Source organism: Pseudonaja textilis, chromosome 1 (genome assembly GCF_049901715.1).
Source record: "Pseudonaja textilis isolate UNSWEBS1 chromosome 1, rPseTex1.2, whole genome shotgun sequence".
NCBI lineage: Eukaryota > Metazoa > Chordata > Lepidosauria > Squamata > Elapidae > Pseudonaja > Pseudonaja textilis.
This window is the reverse complement of record NC_141990.1, coordinates 22,058,250-22,082,641: the sequence shown is the minus strand read 5'-3', so window position 1 is coordinate 22,082,641 and position 24,392 is coordinate 22,058,250. Positions and strand designations below refer to the sequence as shown.

The window sequence follows — 24,392 nt, the reverse complement described above, 5'->3', positions numbered from 1 at the left end:
TAGGGATAAATTTCCTTAACTTTGATCAAAATTGTACCAAGCCTAATTCAGCCAGGAGCAAGAAGTAATACAGTACATTTCTGTCATCACAGTAGCCATCTGTCCAAGTCCCATTTGGTTCAAGCAACTCTGATCTTCTGTAAGCCGGAAACTCGTATAAGGAGTAGGTGATAGTCACAGCAAGGATGTCATACTGGATCTGGAGTACCTTTTCCCTCTAAGAATCTGAATCCCACATACCTCTTGGGCACACTCAAAATTGGTGCCTCTTACTGAAATAAAGAATGCATTTCCCCCCTTACAAAATTCCGTACATAATTCTTCTTCTGAAGAACTAGAAATCATAAAAGGTCTGCTGGCACCTTTTCCCACTAATGCATTTCAACAAAAGGCATAAGCTTCTATGAGCTTACTTGACTTCATAGCTAAACTGATATAGGTTTAAACTGGGATGAAGCGGAGATGGAAAAGAGGGGAAAATAAGACAGGGTGGTTGTGTTACAAGTGAAGTTACAAGTGAAACAGATTATAAGTGGCTTATCAATTCACATTTGTAATGCGTTAAAAAAGTGTTCGTTGAAATGTTCTGAAATATCTTGAAACTTTTTGATATATGTGAATTCAGCAGTTGCCCAATTCATTGTGATATTGTTGAACAGTTTCTTTGTTCCAAAATGCCATTCTAAGATCTGTAATGAAAAATCCTGGAAGACTGAAATGTTATGATATTTTTTTTCTTGAGTCCTAATGTTAATCATGTATTTATTAATTCTTTTGTGCAAAATCCTTGACTTACAACCACAATAGAGTCCAGAACTTCGCTTTTAAGCCATTGCGGTCGTAAATCGAGGCACCACATGACTGGACTTGATTTTGTGATCATTTTTGTCATACTGGAAACCAGTAAAAACATTGCAAATTGTGACCACGCGACCATGGGACGCTGCAATTGAGCATAAATCTAAATATGAACATAAATTACAAGCTGGTTTCCAATGCTTGAAATGCAACCAGGTGACCGGGGGAGGGGCAACAGTTATAACTTTGAGGGCCAGTTGTAAGTAGCTTTTTAAAAGTCACTTCAAGGTTTACCTGTAAACATCAGATTTCATGACCAACTAGGAAAATAATGCAGCCATGAGACAAGACCTCACCGTATTGCTGTTCCTATAGTAATTAACTCTGTGTCCCCACATTTAACATCCTTGCTGAATACCCAAGCATAGGCTTTCTGGTTCAACTGCCTCAAAAGTCAAATTGTAAAACTTGCATTTTGTGTTGCTGGAGCTCCTTGGAATTTGGGGGCAAGCTGGTTTCTCAGGTTTAGGACCTCTTGCCAATCTCCCACACTCAGTTTCTAGGACCCTGCCACACCACATCTGACCAACTGCCTTAAAGCTTCAGTGTCCTCACAGGTGGGCTGTGGGGTCAGCTGACAAGTTTTTGGTTTTTTTTTTGCCTCACAGTGAACAACTGTGGTAAAACAAAGGCAGTGACAGAAATGGAGACCGTGTGGCAAGAAAGCCAACAAGCAACCTTTTTTTGGTACGTCCTAATTGGCCAAAGGGAGGGAACAACGGTCAGCACTGGCGAGCGCAGTACTCACAAATTGTATTTGGATCCAGAAAGAGGTAAAGATCCTTTGGAAGCAACATAGGAACTCTTACTTTGGCACCGTATGGACCACTGCCATCTTGGGATATGACTAGCAGCCCCCCACCTCTGTTCACAATGGCTGTGAGGGGAAGAGGTGTGGGCTGCTGTAAGACTGAACCTGAGGACTGGAGAATGAAAACGGTCTTGGCAGAGAAATGCTTTGATTTCCAGACATATGTCTCCTCCTCTGTTTAAAATGGTAATAGTCAAGAATAGCAGTTTGCCCAGAACTAAATCAGTCCCTCCTCAAAATGTGAGATTCGGGAAGCACGATTCTAAACAAAGGTTGCTTCGGGGGTGCACAGTGCAGTCAGGAACGACGCGGCGTAGGCTGCCTCTCTTCCTGGTGAGAAGGTGCTGCCATGTGCCTGAGACTCCTACAGCCCTGTGTGGCAGCACAGGAACTCGGCTGGGGCGTTTGCACTCACATCTCAAGCAATCACATTCCTTGCAGGGAAATGGCAAACCACGCGTGGGCGCATTTGCCTCAAATCTCTATAGAGTCCTCCTCCTCTGCAGCCCTCCCCTCTCTTGCTTCTTGAAGAGGGAGCATTCCAGGTCGGGGCCACATCCCATTCTGGTGGCCCCAAATCACAGCTGACAGTCGTCATGGCAACTTCTCCCTCAGAAGGAGTGGGTGCAGCTGGGAGCAGAGGGTGCCCTTCCTTGCTCTGGAACAATGCTCCAGGGTCACTACAGCATCAGTGAAAACAAGACTGGAATTTGGCACAGGGAAGAACACACTGTCCAGCTGATTATGCAGCCATGTTGCTAGTTAAGAAGAATGATCTTCTGCGGTCCAAGTAATGATTTGCATCCTTATTAAGGGTTATTTGCATTTTATACTGTTGCTTCAGTTCTTTATTAAGGATAGGAACCCAAGCATCGGTCAGTGATCATAGTAAACTGGGGTTGATTCCATAGATGCTAGCTGATTTCTACCACTAATTGAAAAATGAAAATTCTGCGTTTTGTATTAGGTTTTTTAAATTTATTTTTTGTTCCTTCCATTCTTTTAGACCAGTGCTGGCTAACCTTTTTGGATTCCTGTGCCAAAAATTGTGCACACGCTTGCATGCTCGCTCTCGTGTGCCAGCACCCAGAAGGCAATGCATCCCCCCATGTCCCCTACGCATGCACGCGCAATCCCCCCATACCTGCACTGCATCTTACAGCTGATTTTCAACCAGTTTGAGGCTTTTTCGGCCTCCCTCAGGCTTCAGGAAGGCTTCTGCAAGCCAAAAACTACACCCATTTCATCACTTCTGGCATTTTCGGAAAAACAGGAAGTGATGAAACGGACCTAGTTTTCGGCCTGAAAAGCCTGCAGAAGCCTTTCTGAAGCCTCTGGGAGGCTGAAAAAGGCCTCAAATTGGCCCAAAATCAGCTGTGAGGCGTGCACATGCGCAGTGAGGTAAGTTTGCCTGCAGCTCACGTGCTGGCACAAATGGCACTATGTGCCACCTGTGGCACACATGCCATAGGTTCGCCATCATGGTTTTAGACTATCAAGTCCCACTCGGCTTTCTGTGCTTGAAGACCTGTGGGCACATTCTAGGTCAGTGTTTCCTCAACCTCATCAACTTTAAGATGCATAGACTTTAACTCCCAGAATTTGCACCCAGCTTTTTTGCTCACGCATTCTTGGAGTTGAAGTGATGAGGTTGAGGAAATATTGATCTAGGTAGGATCTGATGAGCACAAAAGGAATGTTTACAAAAGAACATGCAAATGATGACTTCAGCAGTCCAGGAAAGTCCTCTCAAGCATTCTAAAGTCTAAACAAAGCAGGAAAAAAAGGGGCACATAATCAAGGATGAGCTTTCCCACACAAACCATCTGCTCTCCCACTCCCCAACCAAATAAATTATCCAAAGAAATGTCTATGGTGCTCTCAGAAAGCTTGGAACCAAGTGTCTCTTTCCTTCTCTATTAACTGTGTTTTCTGCAAATGTTGCCCTTGGCGTTCTCCACCAAGCCTTTCATGGTGAACCAAGTTCTGAAACCTTCCTCTGTGTGATTTAGGAACATCCCCTCCTCCAAATGACTTGGTGGGCCCCTCCGTTTGCTCAACGATCCAAACTTACGGGCTTTCTGTGCTTGAAGGTTTCTACAGTGAAAGGCAGGGTACATAAATAAATCTGACACAGTGCCACCTAGATTCTGGAGAACTTCCAAACACAAAAGGAGCAACAGCTAAGCAATCTGGCTTGGCATTAGGTATATTAGAGAGGTTTGTGGGCTTTTGTCTGTGCATCAACCAACCCTTTATCACCACCAGAGTTGGAAACCGCACCTGTGCTCAGCTCTTCTCCTCCCTACTCCCGCCCCCTCAGTTCCACCTCCTCTATTGTGCCATTTTTACCCACCATTGTTTCAGCCCCCTGGCCCTTTTTGCAAGTATCAGTTGCCAAGTCCCTCCCATCAGACACCCAGGAAACAAAGGGTAGGAAAGCTTTGTTGCCAAGAGGTATCAGCCAGGTGCCATGCCATTTCATTTTGATTCCTCCTTAAAAGTATGCATCTATTGGCAATGAAGCCCCTTTTAATCATTTTGCTTCAGGCAATCACAAGCTCATTCTTAGAAGCCACAAGTTCTTATTAATGCTTATTTTGAAACTGGAGCAAAGCAGAAAGATTCAACAGGAATTGAAGACCTGGTAAAAAAGTGTACGAACAGAACCATTCCTCTGACATTAAATTCAAATTCACAAATTCAAATTTATTATTTTGACAATAAGGCAGTAATTATTTGGGCAAGATTCAAATTTAACACTTCGAAACAAAATTTTTCACTCCAAAACACTACTCTGGCACCTGCCCAGCTGATAACCAAAAGCCAGCTAATAGAGGCTGGAAGAAGATCGTGCTTGTTGTTTAGTCCAGTGGCTCTTCCAATTATCCTCTGTGGCAAGTTGAAAGAAGCCCAAAGGCCTTGCTAGCATCTTTGTATACAGGAGTCTGCTGAGATCAAGGCTGTTGATGGTTTTGAAGGTACTCAAGAGCTGCTGTTGCAACATGATAATGACCATATCACTGTCTGTTTCAAAAATAAAACACCCATCGGTGAGCATGATGTGCATCAGAAGTGCTTGCTGTACAAACCACTTCCTACTTTAAAGTAGAAAACAAAGCTGATCTGTGTATGAGGATGACTGCCAATCTGGTTTAATGTTTGAATTAACATGTCAGGTCAAATGCATAGTCCATACAGGAATGTTAATGTCTCCCAAAAGAGGAGAATATTTGTAGCTCAGGGTTGTAATGAGAGGTTCTTGGTGTTCTCTAAGCTTAGTTGCTTACTTGCACATTTCATTATCCAAACTAGGTAATATGAGCTAAAGTTAATTATGTATTAAGTATCTGGAGGTGCAGATAGCTAACAATCTGAACAGGTCTCTCCACACGTCATCCTTAGTGAAGCATCTGCATTTCCTACATTGGATGAGGAGAACACATCTTTCTCCTTCTGTCCTGGCCACTTTTTACAGAGACATGACTGAGAGCGTTTCAACACACTGCATCACTGTTTGGTTTGGTGGTAGTAGTGCCTCAGATAGAAAGTCCATACAGAGAGTGGTAAGGACAGCTGAGAAGATTATAGGAACCTTGCTTCTTGTTATTCAGAACAATTTCTGAAGGCAAGCTGTTCCACCTATTGATTGCTCTCACACTGTCAGAAAATTTCTCCTTATTTCCAGGTTGAATCTCTCCTTGTTCAGTTTCCATCCATTATTTCTTGTCTGGCCTTCAGAGGCTTTGGAAAATAGCTTGACCCCCTCCTCATTCACTCACTCACTCACTCACTCACTCACTCACTCACTCACTCACTCACTCACTCATTGATGCATGCCATTTTGGTACAATATAGCAATCAGGAGATCATGAGTTCTAGTCCTTCCTTAGGCACAAAACCAGTTGGATAACTTCGGAGCAGTCATTTTCTCTCAGCCCTAGGAAGACAACAAAACCCCTTCTGAAAATGCTGCCCTCCCAAAACTGCAGAAACTTGTCTACATAGTCACCAAGATGGAAACCAATCAAGGAAAGATTCAACCTAGAAATAAGGAGAAACTTTCTGACAGTGAAAACAATCAACCAATGGAACAACTTGTCTTCAGAAGCTGTGGGAGCTTCATCATTTGAAGCTTTCAAGAAGAGACTGGACAGCCATCTGTCAGGAATGGTGTAGGGTTTCTTGCTTTGGCAGGGGGTGGACTAGATGACCTACAACGTCCCTTCTAACGCTGTTATTCTGTTAAGAGTCAACACTGACTTAAAGGAGCAACAAACAACTAAAATTGTAAAATTTCTACCTAACTTTCCCATCATTAAAAGCAATCCATAAAGAAGGTACAATTAATTTATGACAGCCAAATATAAATGTGGTTGAAACAGTTTGAAAGCCTCTAACTATGTTTAAAAAATTGATTAAAAAAAAAACTCAACTGAAACACTACAGACCAGGCCACAAATGCATAGCAGTAGTGGTTCGACCAAACACCAGAATAAATAAACACATTTTCAACTTCGGTGCCAAAGTTTAAAAGGCTCAGCGCCAGCTTTAATGGAACAGGGAAGGAAACCCTGTTCATCAGGACACCAGTATCAAGAATACTCTCTCTTGGATTGTCACATACTGTAGAGAATGAGGAATAATATTTATAGCCTCACCAGATTGGTGTGCAGATTGCAGCAAGACAATTAAAGCACAGCACTTTGAACTCTGTCACTATGCAAATCGTGGTGACTTGTTATTATTATACACTATTACAATGATCATCATTCCTGCCATCTGAATGCTTATTTTTTCAAATTCTTGTTCCTGAACTAGCAACATATTAGTCTGGCAATATAGGCTCCTCAGTTTACAGGTATTTCCTTCCAGTTTGCTGATCTTAGACTTGGGACGGAAGCAATTAGCATTCAATACTTCCCCTTGCCTGCACTGAAGGAAACCTCTCCCTCAAAGTCACTATTCAGAAATAATGCCCTTCTTCTATTAAGGAGTGGAGATACTTATGGAATGAAACTCAAATACTTTGACCATCTAATGAGAAGGAAGGACTCACTGGAGAAGATGCTGGGAAAGATTGAGGGCAAAAGAAGAAGGGGACAACAGAGAACAAGGTAGCTGGATGGAGTCACTGAAGCAGTAGACGTGAGCTTAAATGGACTCCGGAAGATGGTGGAGGAGAGGAAGACCTAGAAGAACGTTGTCCATGGGGTCGCAATGGGTTGGACACAACTTCGCAACTAACAACAACATATTTATGGAGGAAGGAGATTGGCTACCCTGAAAAAGAGAAGGGCTTGTGTGACATATCTTATTTGCTAAAGTTTCAGCCCATAAATGCAGGTAGTCCTCAACTCACAACCACAATTGAACCCAAAATTTCTGTTGCTAAGTGAGACAGTTAAGTGAACTTTGTCCCCATTTTACCACCTTTCTTGCCATACTTGTTAAGTGAATCACTGCAGTTGTTAAGTTGTTCAGTGAATCTGGATTGACTTTGCTTGCCAGGAAGGTCGCCAAAGAAACCCCAGGACACTACAACAGTCATAAATGTGAGTCAGTTGCCAAGTGTCTAAATTTTGATCACGTGACCCTGGGGATGCTGCAACAGTCCTAAGTATGAAAAACGATCTTAAGTCACTTTTTTCAGTACCCTTGTTAACTTTGAACGGTAACTAACGAACAGTTGTAAGTCACCTATAAAAACGCAGGCATTATTTCCTTAAAAAGCTCCTCTGGCTCAGCCAAACAATCTGTAACACAGAGAAATTAACAGTTCCATTAAGGAGTCATTCCTTGATTATAATGGTAAGTGGGTGAGGGCAGTCCTTGGTGCTCTCCGAGCTTGCTTATTTTCTTGCAGACATTTCATTACCCAAATTTAACATGATGGTATGCAATCATGTTAAATGTATAAACCTTTTTCTGCCTTGCTCTCAAGCAGAGATTTCCTCAAATGATTTAAAGCTTAATGCAGTCTGGCTGGCGGGATATAAAGCAACACTTGATAGCACACTGTGATGTATTTGTTGGGCTAAATATGACAGAATAATTGCTTGTTATCTGCCCATATTTGTATACTGTTATCTGCCCAAATTTGTATACTCAATCAAGTTTCCCAAGGAACTACCTGAACAAGTTCTATAAAAGCTTGAAGACATAGACAAACACTAAGCCCAAGTGACCATCGGTAGTGTTGTCCTCTTCTGGGATATTACTTCTAATGCATGCAGCTCTTTGAATCTACAAGTACAGATCTATATATTAAAAGTCCATAAAACTACTCTACTGTGTTAATTATGAACTTTTTAGAAGTTTATAAATGGGAAACTTAATCATATCAACAGATGTCAGGCAGAAATCCATCATTTGTGGGAAACAGTTGGTTTCTTGAATTTTTATGTGGACATTGTAGGAGGTGGAATTCTGTGGATATGCCATTTATTGTCAAGCACCGGGAAAATCAGCAGATTCATCCAGTTAATAGGTGTTTTATTTTATTGCAAGCTTAAGCTGTCTACAAAAAAAACTGAGTTACTAATTGTCAAGGGGAATGAGTGGGAATTAGGAAGGCATTCAAGGTGGGCTGGACTTAGACCTCTCGTGGGTGCACAAGGTCTTGTGACTTATGATGCACTTGACCTCTCCCTCAGGCTCAGCCTGGTCATCTGCTTCAACTATGCCTTACAGCTGGGTCCACACTGTGTGCTTGCAGATACTTCCTGGAATTCCCTGCCCCATGTACTTTTTTTTAGAATGATCATGCCAGCCATTTTGTACATGGGGAAATCCTCCCGTCTGAGAGCATGAGACATTTTCCGAATTCCAACTATCTCATAATCCATATAAATCTAATTTCAATTTATCATAGAAATATGCAGAGGTGGTATTCAGCCACTTCTGACAGGTTCTGCAGAACCAGTAGCGGAAATTTCGAGTAGTCCAGAGAACTGGTAAATACCACCTCTGGTTGGCCCCGCCCCCATCTGCTCACTGCCTCCCGAGTCCCAGCTGATCATTTCACTGAAGTTAAACTCTTACCCATCCTAAATTCTAACCCTCACTTTCTCCCAATGGCACAATCCTGATCATCTTGGATTTAATTTCCCTCCTGAGAGAAATAGAAGAGGTTCTCCTTTCTCACCATCCAACCATTGCCACTTCCCACTTTCTCCTATGTTATCTTTGCTTTCTTTTTATTTCTGCATATACCCAAGAAGCTCATTTTAATTACTTTGGATTCTTTCACAAGCCTCAGTTCATTCTGATCTTTGGTTTTTCTGACAACATTTCTATAGTGTTTGGGAAGTATTTTGTAGGCTTTTCTGTTTATGTTTTCTCTTCACCTATTTCTTACGCGTTCTTTTTTTTCTCAGAATTTGAGATCATTTCGCAAACCTCTGTGCAGACCTCCTTAAGTTTTCCCCATGTTTGGATGGTGGATTGCTTGTGATTATGCTTCTCATACTGTAGGATTTTTCCTTTTTCCTAGACACTTTTCTCATTAAGGATTTGACCCAGCTGGATAAGACAGAAATAAGGAGAAATTTCCTGATAGTTAGAACAATTAATCAGCTGTCAAGAAGTTACTCCCATTTAAATCATAAGTCTCAAGAGCCAAACTTCCAAAACTTCAAAAGGATTTATTGGGAGTTAAAATGTCCGGCACTGCCTGGGTGTATGGCCTCAGGAGTTGTGTGTGCTCCATCACTGGAGGTTTTTAAGAAGAGACAGCCATTTTTCTGAAATGCTATAGGGCAGGGAATTCAAACTCAAGTCATCACGGTAGCATCACGTGATGTATCGGTACTTCCCCCCTCCTCTTTGTTAAACCAGGCGTGGGCATCAAAGGTGTTATTCAGCAGGTTCTGACCAGTTCTGGAGAACCGGTAGTGGAAATTTTGAGTAGTTCAGAGAACCAGCAAATCCCACCTCTGACTGGAGATTTTACAGTTATCCTTTCCCTGCCACGCCCACCAAGCCACGCCCACAGAACTGGTAGTAAATTCTTTTGAATCCCACCACTGGTGGGCATGGCCAGTGCATGATGCATCCGGCCCATGGACCGGGAGTTTGACAGCTATGCTATAGGGGCTTCTGCTTGAGTATGGGGCTACACTAAAAGATCTCCAAGATTCTTTCTAATTCTGTTATTTCCTCCCCCCTAAGCCATTAGTGGTGGAAAAAGAAACTGACAGTGACACAAGTAAAAGACATAACATGTTTCTCACAAAATAAGGCCGGGCCTTATTTTTTTTTTGAGCCCCCCCCCAAAATGGCTAGGACATCTTTTCGGGGGTGAATTAATTTCTCCCCACCCACCCCCCGTGCACCAGCGCCGGTGGGATCCGTGGAAGCTACGCAGGCCTGAGAAGCGGCTGAAATGCTGCTGGACATCCACGCCAACGCCACCCGCCTGCTGACCCGGGTAAGGGAGCCCTCCATGCTCCGCCATGGTGTGAGGAGGGGCTGATGGTGAGGTGTAGCTGCCCATGGGCACTCCTAATGGCAAGTTCCCCCGACGCCTTCCCCTCACAAATTTGCATGTTTCAAACTAGGCCTAAATTTGGGAGGGGAGGGGCTTAATTTCATTTTATGCCTAGAAAACATGCTGGGTCTTCCTATTGGGGGGGGCATAATGTTGGAGAAACATGGTATAAATCTATTCCCCTCCCCCTATGGGATCAACATAAATAATAACTTGGGTAAGACTTGGCAACAGGAAAATTAAAAATATAGGATTCTAAATAATAATATTTTAGCAAATTGGTTGATGCTATAGTTTGTGAGGTTTATGGATTTGATGATTATGAAGATGTTGATATGCCATGAAGTCAATGTAATTATATAATTACAGTATGTAAGCACCAAAATCTAAGTTAAGTAAAAATCCTGAAGAACAATTAAAAATTAGGAGTGCAACCATATACCAATGTTGCAGTCCAGATGTTCTGTAAAAAGTGAATGAACAGACTGGCATTCTGAGAATAAAACCACTAGTGCAAGCTTGGAATCACATTTAAAAAAATAGAAAGTAACCTCACACTTTTAACAAGTCAAGAAGCAGTTATCATTTTTTCTGGAATTATCAGCAACCAACCTGAACTGGTGCGAAGAGGGTTGCTACAAGAGTGCCTAATTTATCTCACTTTACATGCAATTTGCATTTCAGTTCTTCTGCTGAATTGATTCAGGACAAGAACTGGGGGTGGTGGTGGTAATATCTTGTGCTTGTAGCTAAGAAGGTAAGGCTGCCTCTTGAGGCAGTAACTGTGAACTCAGCCAGGCTAAGAATAGTGCACTAAAGGGAAGGCAGACCTGGCTAATTAGCCCAGTTAGCCAGCTTTTAAACAAGCCACCCTGGTCCCATTAAATATGGAACAAAGGTTAAGCATCTGTTTTTCAAGAGATGTTTAGCACATCACAGAGCGTACTGTGACAGGTCCTATGATGCCATCGTTTTGAATGGGATTTTCAAAACTAACTTTCACAAGCAAAGCACTTTACTACTTCCAACCGCACCACTGTATTAAAAGATAGCAGCCTTTATTATCAAAGGTTTATATGTAGCAGTCACGACATCGAACCATAGAGTTTTGGTGCACAAATGCTGTATCCCACATTTGCTAAAGATAGAAGATAAAATAATTGCTTTTGCAAGTAGTCCTTGACTTAGAATGATTTGTTTAATGGCCTGTAGAGATTTTCAGTCATCCAGATCATGGTTGTCCCAAAGGTGCATTTTGGGGAGGCAACTGGACTTCCTTGTTTTTTTCTTTCTTTTGTTTTTGAAGAAACGTTTTTGAAAAAAAAAAAAGGAAATCCAGTTGCCTCCTGAGAAAGGACCTTTGGGACATTCATTTAATGACCATTCAAAGTTAAAATGGCACTGAAAAAAGTGTTTTATGACCACTTCTCACACTTATGATCACTGTGGCATCCCCCCCGTCACATGATCAAAATTAGAGCAGCCAGCATGTATTTATGATGGTTGCATTGTTCCAGGGTCTTGGGATTCTCCTCTGCAATCTTCCTAGGGAGCAAAGACTGCAAGCAAATTCAATGGGGGAAGCCAAATTCGCTTAACTGCAAGATTCACTTAACTGCTTAAAAACATGGCAAAAAAAGGTCATAAAATGGCTCACTTAACAACTACCTTGCTTAGCAATAGAAATTTTGGGCTCAATAGTGGTCATAAATTGAAGACTACCTATATACTGTTTTGGTGAACTTCCTGGAGCCAATAGGCTAGTTCAGTGGTGGCTAACTTTTTTGGGGTCCTGTGCCAATAATTGCGCTTGACTGCTCATGCTCACATGCCTTCACCCAGAAGGCAATGCATGTGGACTCCCTGCCTCCTGCGTGTGTGATCCCCGCACACGCCGCGTGCTTCTGCGCATGCACAAGTGTCTCCTGCGCTCCACCATGCCCTCGCACATGTGCATCAGATACCCGACAATCAGCTGGCACATGCGCATGTGCAATAGACCTTTTCTGGGCGAGTGCTCGCATGCCAGCAGCAATGGCTCTGCGTGCCACTTCCGCCATGTGTGCCATAGGTTCGCCATCACGGGGATAATTGCTGATGTTATCATAGAAAAACTTAGCAGTTGGGTCAAACAAAATGGATTAGCAGCTAGAAACAGGTAGGATTGAATGATTTTCTGTTTTGTATTCCCATCAGCATTGTTTTTGAACATGGAGATTGCATTCTAACTGTTGTCAGTTGTACTTAACAACTAGGGACAGCTCTGACTACTCTTTTAAAAAGGGTGGAGTTTGAGGAGTCAAATGTGACTCTTAAGGTAGCCCCACTTTTTCCAGGCTTGCAGAAAAACGTGCAAAAAAGGTTTGCCTGAATGACTAGCACAGAGGCTATGCTCATGCAACATCTGGATTTTTTCCCCGGTATCATTTTCAAAGCACCTAGAGCCCGACATGCAAAGGTTCTTCAAATCAGCTGTATCCATTATAGGAAGTTATTTTGTTTGGCTAATCTGCCACCGATTTTACTGATTTACCTAAGTTTAGTATCGCTAAAGACAATGCATGGTTGACACTGAATAGCCTGACCACTGTTGAAAGAGAAGGCAAACGTCTTTCTTTCTATTCTTTGTAAACCATGGACAATTTTATCAACCTCTCTTTTCCAATTATCTTTTTTTCCCTAAAGCATGAAAACATAAATGCTTTAGCATTTTTTTTAGCAAAGAGATTGAGAAGTGAAATAACATAGATTGATTCTAGCTGAAGAGTTTGAACTCTAGGGGTGGACAGAAATATCTCTCTCTCTCTCTCTCTCTCTCTCTCTCTCTCTCTCTCTCCCTCCCTCCCTCCCTCCCTCCCCGCCACAGAGTTCAGACAGTTGAATGCAGAGACTTCATCCCACCCTTTCCAGCATTCCACTATGCTCATATGCAGCACAAAGAGAGCCCAGAAACCCTAGAGATGAACCAACATTGTCCTATCATCCCCCCTACAGGTAATAGACCAGAGGAGATAGTGGAAAGCTTTTATCTAACAAAGAGGCTCTTAGAGTCCTGAAAATAAAGCCAAATCTTCTGTTTATTAGGAAAAGAAGTACCGTCAGCTCTTTTATATTCCACTGTCTCAAAATCAGAGTCTCAAGGCATTGGATGTCAATAATATGACTTTTAGCTGCTGTTGATGCAATTTAAATGTACTCAGGCAACATGCTAAAGCCAAAGTTAAAAAGCATTTTTGCTCTCTGCACATCCTACCAACGATAGCTTGATAAAAAAACCAAGCAAGCAAATGCTACAGCTATGGAATGGAATTAAAATAAATCTTTGGGCCTTTCCAAAGCATTAAGTTAAAATTCAGTGACTCAGTGGAATACTATATTGGTAAGTAGCCACACACTTACTGGCTGCTTCCTTTAAATCTGTTCCAAGTCACTAGCTAATAATGTTGTTCTGACTGTTCATGAGAACCATGTGATAGGCAACATGACTCATTAAGACTTAACTCTTACTGAGTATGGGGAGGGAGAAACCTGCCAATCACAGTACTGCTTCAGAAAAGGAAGAGAGCAGGGGTGTCAAACTCGCAGCATCACAGAGGTGTCATGTGATGGATCAGGACTCCCCCCACTTCTCTAAACTGGGCAGGGCCGGGGCCAGCATGTAATGCATCCAACCCATGGGCTGCGAGTTTGACACCCCTGGAATAGAGGGTCTAATTACAATGAGATCAGGTCTTGGTCCCATCATTTTACTGTTAGATTATTGCAGGCTTGGTCAAAACCATCAAGGGCAACAGAAAACGGACTCATCGCAAGATTAGCTTGACATAGCACAAATCCATTCCACCACTGAAAATGTTAGCTCTACCTTTGTCCCCAAAACACCTTCAAAAGTAAATCTTAAGTCTCATTTAAGTGAAAATGGGAAGCTGCCTGGCACTATAGAAAAAAAGCCAGCCAAGGAGGGCATAGAGAGCCATCTAAGCTTTAGTTTAGGGGATAAAGAGTGCTGCCTTAGACAGATAGTCCTCGACTTACAACCACAATTGAGTCCAAAATTTCTGTTAAGTGAAACATTTGTTAAATGAGTTTTGCCCCATTTTACGACCTTTCTTGTCTCAGTTGTTAAGTGAATCACTGCAGTTGATAAGTTAGTAACCTGGTTGTTAAGGGAATCTGATTTCCCCATTGACTGTGCTTGTCAGGTCGCAAAAGGAGATCACATGACTTTGACTCACTGCAACTGTCATAAATATGAGTCGGTTGCCAAGCATCCAAATTTCGATCACATGATCATGGGGATGGCTGCAAAGGTCTTAACTGTGAAAAATGGTCATGTCACATTTTTCAGTGCCGTTGTAACTTTGAATGGTCACTAAATGAACTGTTGTAAGTTGAGGACTGCCTGTATTCTTTATCTCACTGGGCCACTCCCCGCCTCCCCCTCTTTCAATGTTTTTGTCTTTCACACATTAATCCCAAAATAAGCTGTTCCAAATTATGCCTGAGTAAAGGATACACTTCATTCATTTGTGCAAATCCAAAGGTAAGCATCCAATCGAATGCTGATACATTAAAACAAAAGAAATGGGAAATTTAGAGAAAAGGTGCACTGATTATGTGCCGTAAAGTTGATTTTGACTCCTTGTGACTACATTAGAAAAAACCCCAGTGATTTTTAAACATTTAAAGCTTGCTGCCAAAGCAATATGGAGACAATTTTCGCAAGGCCTTGCCCTTATTTGTAATTCTTTCTCTGCAAATGTCAACTACAAATTAAAAGATTTTATGATTTCAAAAAAGGGTTGGAGAATAATACAGCAATAATTATTCATACTGAAGGGAAAATGACTACAGGGGCCATTTTGATCAAAGCTGGGTCATTCATATAAAGCTGCAGGTCCGAAACGAAGACAACACAACGCAAAAATGATAATGCAGGATCTGCCACGGCAAGACAGATGCCAACTCAGTGCATAAATAATGATTGCCAGCTCTTAAGTAGCCATTTTACATGAATGCATCAATTGAAATAATAAATTAATAATAACTAATAGGCCCAAATCAGAAGGTATTTAATAAGTCAATTTGAGGAATAGCTAGTTAACGTAAGAAGGGGAGGGAGCTGGAAATGAGGGGAGAGAATCCCAATTTGTTAATGTTACAGTCCTCTCAACACACTGGGAGACTGATAGATTTAATTTCTTAAAAGTTGAATATTAATTAAGAGTAAGAGTCCTCCTCCTTTGGGGATGAAGTGACAACAGGCAGTCTTCCCTGAGTTTTAAATAGATGCCAATTTTCCCATTTCTTTGCTAGGTGGTTTGTTTGTTAATGAGGCCACCATGAGAGACCTCACTCTTTGAGAGAGAAACCTGAGCTCAGTTTAAGCAGAGGTTGCAACGTTTTCTATATTTCTTTTTTCCTTTCAAACCTTCGTAATCCATTTTATTTAGCATCCTGCTTCCAAAAGTGGACAACCATAAGTTTCCAGATAGGTCATGATAGCATCTTCTTTGTGTGCTTTTAATCCACAGCATCTGTTAGTCAGAGAGATATGGAAGCTTCCTACATCCTCTGCAGCTAGTAATGACAAAAGATCTGCCTACTCTCTTTATTAAAGACATTTTGTGGGGGTATTTTTTTAAAAATAGATCCTTTTTGTCATATGTAGCCATCTTCTCCTAAAATCCTAAAATCAAAGCCTCATTCCACCTATAGCAGGAGTCTCCAACCGTGGCAACTTTAAGCTTGCTGGCTGGGGAATTCTGGGAGTTGAAGTCCTCTGGGCTTAGAGTTACCAAGGTTAGAGACCCCTGAGCTATAGTAGTTGAGTACTGGCCTTTATACAGGGGTGGGATGCTACCAGTTCTTCCCGGCTCTAGAGAACCGGTAGCTCTGAAGAGCAGCAGACACAGAACCGGTAGTAACACTGCGCAAAATGTAATTACAAAACAAGCACGCAAAATGTAATTACTGAACCGGTAGTAATATCGGTTGAATCCTACCCCTGCCTTTATATCTTGCTCAAGCTGGCTGATTCCCAATCCGTACAGGAGGATGGTTTGATTTGAAACATAGATTTGTCATGATATTGATAGCAATGTTGTCCTTCTAGGTCAGGGGTGTCAAACTCAATTTCATTGATTCAGGGTTGTGTTTGACCTTGGGGGACCAGGGTGGGCGTGGCCAGGATGGGCGTAGCCAGCTCAATGTCACTCGTGTCCAGGCGCCTGTGGTGGCTCAAGTGCTGTGCCAGTGAAAACGGGCTCCCAAGCTCCGATTTTGGCTGCAATAGCCCCCTGCAACCCTCTGCCAGCAAAAATGCATGCGGCCCTCTTGAGCTCTGTTTTCTCTGGCAAAGAGCAGTCCTTCACTGTTTCCAGGGCAGTGTCGTGGGCCAGATCTAAGCACCCTACGGGCAGGATCCGGCCACCCCTAGGCCTTGAGTTTGATACCCCTGTTCCAAATAAATGGTTCTCAATTATCTGCAGATACCTGAGTGGCCATGATCATGCAGAGGGTCCCACAAAGGCCTGATGAAATGTTATGATTTAAATTTTTAATCATTAATTAAGTTTTGGGGGTCCATGGCCATGATCCATAACTACAAAAGGTATTTAAAGGGGGTCCATGGTGAAGAAAAGGTTGAGAACCACTGTTTTAGGTCCCTGGGAAGGATTTAAAGAAGGGAACAGGCGCAGAAAGCTTCCCAGAGACAACCATCCTAGTACCACTACTAAAGTAATGTGCAAACTGGAAAAAAAGACCCCCCCAAAAAAAATCTATTAGAGTGACATAGATAGTCACCTTCTCTTAAGTTCTCTTAAGGAGAGCGATTCAGATGTTACATATACAGGGTTTGTATGACAGCAGAGAAATTCTCTAGCTCTCAGAGAGAGATTCTCTGTTTTTATACAGTATTAAATGTTAATGAAATGATCATTTGTGATGGACTATAGGATGCATACAACTGACTTGGTGTGCCCAAACTCAATCACTGGGATTTCTAAAGCACAGTTTGTGGAAGGCTACTGCAGAGCTTTGGATAGCATCCATTCTCTTAAGTATTCTGGAAGGCTTTATGAGTTGGCTCTGTTTCCAGACCAGAGGTTATTCTGATTCGGGACCCCATCATGTTTTTAATTGTTATGGCTATTTTTTTTTGTCTCTAGACACTTGCTATTATATGTACAATAAAAAGCATGAAGCACAAAGATGTCTACCTAATAGGGTTGTTATGGGAAGGAAAGAGTATTGTGTGTATTCTCTGCCTAGAGTTATTTGGGGGGAAAAAAGGATATATTCTTGCCTTTTTCTTTCAAACAACTCTAAGCAGAGAATACGGTGCTCCTTTCTTTTCCTTCTGTTTTTAACAGCTTTAATTGCATAGTTAGTAGAGTGAATGCCATACAACAGGGGTATCAAATTGGCGGCCCACGGGTGAGATGTGTCATGTACAGGCCACACCCACCCCAGCTCTGTGAATGGGGAAAACATCGTGAAACACCACATGACAGCAATGTGATGTGGCAAATTTGACACCTGTGCCATACTAAATAACCCAGACCATGATTCATTCAACAAATCTTGATTAAATCAAAATTATCACACTGTATGAACCCAGGCACAGTTTCTCCAATGGGCCGGCTATTCTAATAATTAACTCCTGGTTTTTAATTGCAGGTGACATGGGTTAAATTTGAGGTCATCTGTATGTAAATTAAATGTGCTGTCTCTGGGCCTTTCATGAGAAAGCTACCATCAATACATTGCACTGGGGACCCTCCCATTAAAGACACAAAGCAGCTATTTTTTCTCTATAAACTTCATAAATTTGTGAAGTTCCCCACATTCCTCCCCAGTCATCTTCTTTTCATAAACTGAAATTCACTAATACTTTAATCTTCCCTCACAGAGACAGGCAAATGAAAGTTATCATCCTTCAGCCCTGAATAATTTATAATTTAAAGTATAGAAAAAGCAAGATTGTTTAATATCTCACAAGCAGGCATTGCATCCATGGTGGGATAGTAATAAAACTGTGCAGAATGGCTCTATAGGAAGTCCTTGACCTACAACAGTTCATTTGAAGTTGTACAGACTATTCAAAGTTACCATGGCACTGAAAAAAGTGACATATGATCCTTTTTCCCAGTTCTGACCATTGCAGCATCTCCATGGTCACATGATCAAAATTCAGACACTTGGCAACTGACTCATATTTATGACGGTTGCAGTGTGTCAGGGTCAGGTGGCCACAGAACTTGTGGAAAAATATCAAAAGGGCTTTGGATGTTTCAATGTACACATTATATGTGAATTGCAAGGCAGGCAGCATGTAAGACGGTTAGATGGATGGGTGGATGCTTGGTTTTATTGGCTTGTGTAACAGATGGGATGGGGGGAGGGGAAGCCAGACCCTATTCAGCTGCTTCCTTTCAAAAGTCAGAGTTTTTCACTGAAAACAAGCGACTTGGTCGCAGAATTAAATCTCAGGAATAATACTACATTATTGACAACTGCCAGCTGTAGTCATACATTATGCTAATTCATAATCTTTTTTGTTGAGCAATGTAGCCATGGGTTAGGGAGTAGTCTATGGCTTAACAAGCAATCCATGGGCTCTCCAAATGTTGATGAAATCAGCATTGCTCATTATTTGCTCCACCAACTTGGTTATCATATTTCAGCACAATCTGGAGGATTGCAGCGGAATAAAGGCAGAAAAGATTGGTTTGGATTAATACCTGGAGGGAGCTATTGGACACTCAGCCTGGAATAAGGCAATAGCAAAATATTTCTACAACACTGCAAACTACATGGAAAACTACTTGCCCCATCCACATTAAGAGGGACCATGCCTGTTTGTAAAATTACGGCTTCCTCTTTGCTGCCTTTCATAAAAACTTTAGAAGCCTCTTAATAATCAAGCCAAGTCAAAGGTATCACTTGAGGTACAGGTCTGCAATCTTATTAAGTTTGGGGGCACATTTACAAAAATGGCTGCTAAAGGGGATAATTCACAAAATAGTTGACAGCATGTCCAGAAAAATCTTGTGTGGTTACTAAAAGTTGACCTTGATATTATGGCACATAATCATTGTTCTGCTTAGCACAATCATCATTACCCTCCTCTTTAATAGTATATTATTATATTCAACTACAAGGCTAAGTTGTTGTGAGTAAGCTTTTCCTATGAAAGAGATGATAACTGCATAATGATGTTTGATCAGGCCAAAAGCCTCATTAATTTTGTGTCATCTAGTGGACAACCAAAGGTGTTCATGTAAGCTTGGACAGTAGGCTAGTCATTTCTCATTCTGCTCATTAATAAATAATTCTAGAGCACTGTTTCTCAACCTTGGCAATTTTAAGATGGGTGGGTGGGGAATTCTGGCTGGGGATTCTGGGAATATAAGTCTATCCATCTTAAACAAGCCAAGGTTGAGAAACACTGCTCTGGTGGAAGCAAGCAGCCACTGATCTACCCAGCCTCCTTTAAAACTGCCTAAATTGGACAGTGAAACCGACAGCTTAACTGTACATTTCGGAATGAAATTTTTCTTTTAACCAGTGCTCAATTTCCCAGAATCTTGTTCTAATGGCTTCAATGACTACTAACATTGTGATGGAAGGAGAAAAATTCTGCCTCTTATTTTTCACACTATCCATTCGTTTTTATATAACCTTCATGCCCTCTTGTGGGTATTTGTAGGTGCTTTTGAATCAGCATTGTCTCCTGGCGACTGCCTGGACAAACCCATGCAACGTTCTGGGCAAGATTTTTTGGAAGTTGGTTTCCCATTGCCTCCTTAATACTGAGAGAGAATGACTGGCCCAAAGTCACCCCGTTAACATTGTACCTAAGGCAGGATTAGAACTCACAGTCTTCCGGGTTCTAGCCTGAGGCCTTAACCATTAAACAAACCAATGCTTATCTGTTTATTTTCCAGTTAACACATAACAGTTTTTTTCTATAAGTTATTTATTTTTCAAGTCAACAATTTCATATTTGCATTCTGAAGCAGATAATTATTTTTAATTTGCCAGTTTATATATAATTTCATCTGTTGTTGTCTGTTGAACTGCTATACAGGCATCTCTTGTACATTCAGCAGCAAAACCAGAAGTGAACGATTCATTAATTTTTTCTGCAATTTCCACTTTTAAACCTTCAGGTTACTCAGATTCTTTCTTCAAATATAATTAAATGGTTCTGTTAATTGTCTTAACTATCTTTTGAATACGGCTGTCAGTATATTATATTGTATCTTTATTGACTATATTGCTTTTGCCAAAATTTACAGGATTTTTGTGCTAATCTGGGAAAATTTCCATTATTTGAAGGAAGATTTCTTCTCTCTAAGAGCTTCTGGGATTTTATGTGGCACCTCTCCAAATCTAGAGTGCGTATTCTGGAGCTCAGACGCATTCTGGATTTAATTCCAAATACGTGCTTTCGTATCTGAAATGAAATTAGTCTATTTATCTAACTCTTTAAAGGTACCACATTTTTCCCCTGCGTCATGTGGCTATCCCTATAAAGCTACTACAGGATCCTAGGAAATGATCCAACTTAGAACTATGGAGAAATTTCCTGACAGTGAGAACAGTTAGCCAGCAGGATGGCTTAACTCCTGAAGTTGTGGGTGCTCCATCACTGGAGGTTTTCAAGAAGAGACTGGACAGCCATTTGTCTGGAATATCAAGTCTCATGTCTGAGCAGGGGGTTGGACTAGAAGACCTCCAAGGTCCCTTCTGACCCTATTATTCTATGTTCTATGTTTAAAGAGTTGTGGATATATGCCACAATATATGCTATACTCCTGATATTTCAATTGCTATAGGTAGACTGTTTTACTGCTGTATAGATCTTACCAGGAATATTTTCCTTATATTTAAACAAAATCTAGGTAACTACTCCTCACACCTGTTACTTCTGATCCTAGTTTCTGTAGCCTTAAAAAAACAGTTCTTGACATTCCTTCCTGTTATTTCCCTTCTTGTTCCTGAACCTAATAATCATGTCTGCCTTCATTTCTTTTTTTCCATAATGAACTTTCCAAATCTCATTCCACAATTTATTTGCTCACTTAGATAGAAGCACCTTCTATGTTCAAGTAGGCTTTCTTACATAACCAAACATCAAGAGGCATCAACTTCAGACACTCAGGTAGCAAACAGAATTGTAGCAATTACATAACAATTTTTCTTTATCATTATCCAATCAAAAAATATGTATCCCCCCTTCATTCCAAAAGTTACATAATTTTTAAAAATCAACCCATTAGATTTATGAACAAATCAATCCCCTGGATTGTCTGCTAACAAAGTAATTGCTTGGTTTAAAACACTCTTGGTTGGTCTAACTAACAATGAAATTAACAATCTATTCCTAGTTATCTGCATGAATTCCATATATGTCCAGGTCTTCCAATTCTCTATTAAGCCAAAGCAGTATTTTCAAGAGAACAGGGTCTGAACAAAATAAAGATAATAAAACAGATTTTGGGGGTGGGGGGGTGGGAGAATACCATGCCTTTTGTGCAGTTTTGATAACCATGGTCTACTGGGAACTGCAGTTGTTAAGTGAATCACACAGTTGTTAAACAAATTTGACTTGACTTTGTTTTCTGGAAGCCAGCTGGGAAAGTCATAAATGGTGACCCCAGGATGCTGCAACCATTGTAAATACATGCCAGTTTCCAAGCATGCACATTTTGATTACATGACCAAGGGAGTCGTAAGTACAAGGCAGTAAATCCCATTTTTCAGTGCTGTTTTTTTTTGCAACAGCAGCACTGTTGTAACTTTGAAACAGTTACTAAACAAATGATTATTAAGTCAAGGACTACTTATAAAATCAAAGTGTTTTTCCCCAAACTCCCTTCATCCTTGCTTACATCCTTTGAGTAGTCCAACCCTCAATTTAGTGCATCCTCTCCCTTCTCCACTTTATTTATTTGATTTGATTCGATTTGTCAATCGCTTACAAGATAATAGGTGTAAGCATATACATAGTTATGAATACATGAAATGGGTACATATAAGAAAAATAAAAGAAACAATAGGACAAGGACGGTAGGCACAATTGGTGCGCTTATGCATGCCCCCTACAGACCTCTTAGGAAGGCGGTGAGGTCAATAGTAGACAGTCTAAGGTTAAAGTTTTTGGGGTTTGGGTAAAAAAACCACAGAGTCAGGTAGAGTATTCCAGACATTGACCACTCTGTTGCTGAAGTCATATTTCCTGCAATCAGGTTTGGTGCGGTTAATCTTGAGTTATTACTTCTCTCCCTTTATAACTCTGTTCATAGGACAGCCATCATTAATTAAGTGAACCTTGTTTCCGCCTAATTTTTCAGGGTTCCGGTCCCACATAAGCCCCTAAATTTATTTATTTTATTTATTTATTTTATTTGTCAATCGCTAACAAGATCATAGGTATAAGTACAAACATAATTATGAATACATGAAATGGATACATATAAGAAAAATAAAAAGAAACAATAGGACAGGGACGGTAGGCACGTTGGTGCGCTTATACACTGACTAGGTTTAATACAGTAGGGTAGGCTACTACTTCGTCGTTTTTTAAGGCTAGGTGAATCCAGGCCACGGAGCACATTCCCACCCCCCGATTTATTCACCAGAAACCTAGACTTTCAGTACCGGCTCTTCCTTCGCTCCATCCATCCATTCGTGATCTAGCCGTCCTCCTCTTTGCAACTCACCCCAACGCCTGCCAAAGACTTTCCCGCCCCCGCCTCCCGCGCACACAGACAAGGCGACTGGCTGAAAAGATACCGAAGTGGAAGGAAGCCCCCCACCCTTTGGAGCCCGTCTCTCTGCCCCTCAGGCCAGTCGGGGAAAGAAGAGCATCCCTCCTCTCGCCGCGCGCCCCTCCCCAGATAGAGGATGCAGGCGCACCCAGCTTCAGAGAAAGGAGAGATGGTGGTAGCCGCGGCCGCCTCCCCCGCCCGTCCTCTTCCCAGCTCTCGCTCGCTCGCTTTTCCCATTGACGGAGCGTCCCTCAGGATAACGAAGAAAAGCAGCGGGCGGAGAGGCAAGGCGGGCGGAGAACCGCCTGTTGCCGCCGCCTCGCCGCCTCCTTTCCCCCCTTCCCTCCTCCCGGCCGGCGGGGAGACCCTCCAACCTTAGCCGTTCGCTCCGAATGTCCTACTCACCGTGCGCAGCTCCTGCGTCCGGTCCTTCATCGCGCTCGCTTCTTCCTGGGCTGCGCTAGCTCGGCTCTCCGGCACCGGGCGGGCGATCAGGGGAGGAGCGGAGAGGGGGCGAGAGGCGGCACATGCGCCGGTGCTGGCGCGTCGGAGGCGGCGGCCCCTCCTTCCCCACCCACTCGACGGGGATGCAAACGGCCACGATGTTCCTTGAGGGGGTGTTCCTAGTCCACGTGCTGGGCGGCGGGCTCCAACGTGTACAGCCGGTGCATTCAGATACAGATAGAGATACAGATAATCAGAGTTGGAAGGGACCTTGTAGGTCATCTAGAGTTCTTTCCTTGATTAGTTTCCACTCATTGCTTCTTGTCTTGCCCTCAGGTGCTTTGGAGCAGGGGTCTCCAGCCAACCTTGGCAACTTTAAGACTTGTGGACTTCAACTCCCAGAGTTTCTCAGCCAGCTTTGCTGGCTGAGGGACTCTGGGAGTTGAAGTCCACTAGTCTTAAAGTTGCCAAGGTTGGAGATCCCTGCTTTGGAGAATAGCTTCTTCTTTGTGGCAGCCCCAGACAGGGAGTCCTCGACTTAACAACAGTTCATTTCATGGCTGTTTGAAAATACAGCGGCACTGGAAGAAAATAACTTATGACCATTTTTTCACACTTAGGACCATTGCAGCATCCCCATGGTCCCGTGATCACAATTCAGACATTTGGCAACTGACTCATATTTATGACGGTTGCGGTGTCTCAGGATCATGTCATGACCTTTTGCGACTTTCTGATAAGCAAAGGCAATGGAGAAGCCAGTTTCGCTTAACAATCGTGTTACTAACATAACAATTGCAGCCATTCACTTAACAGTTGTGGCAAGAAAGGGCGTAAAATGGGGTAAAATTATCTTAACAACTGCCTCACTTAACAACAGGGGCTCAATTGTTGTCATAAGTTGAGGAATACCTGTACTATAATCTTTTCCCTATGCACTCTAAACTTGCTCAGAGACATCCAGTGGACCAAGTTGTATATGGCTGGATCCGATGCAGGTTTATTC

At 42.1% G+C, this 24,392-nt stretch overlaps 1 protein-coding gene across 2 annotated transcripts in view; it reads right to left on the bottom strand.

Annotated features, from left to right (window-relative positions):
* The window catches only part of STX1A (syntaxin 1A), a 53,362-nt gene extending 29,891 nt beyond the window's left edge, over window positions 1–23,471 (bottom strand). Inside the window, exon 1 of one of the 2 annotated variants that reach the window (XR_015742457.1) lies at window positions 23,348–23,471. Coding sequence is in view for 1 of the 2 variants with exons in the window: in XM_087928273.1 (XP_087784399.1) it covers window positions 23,348–23,377 (30 nt within the window). In the remaining variant the exon portion in view is untranslated. The remainder of the gene's footprint in view (window positions 1–23,347) is intronic. The other variant, XM_087928273.1, reaches the window with a different exon arrangement.
* Window positions 23,472–24,392: the final 921 nt, after the last annotated feature.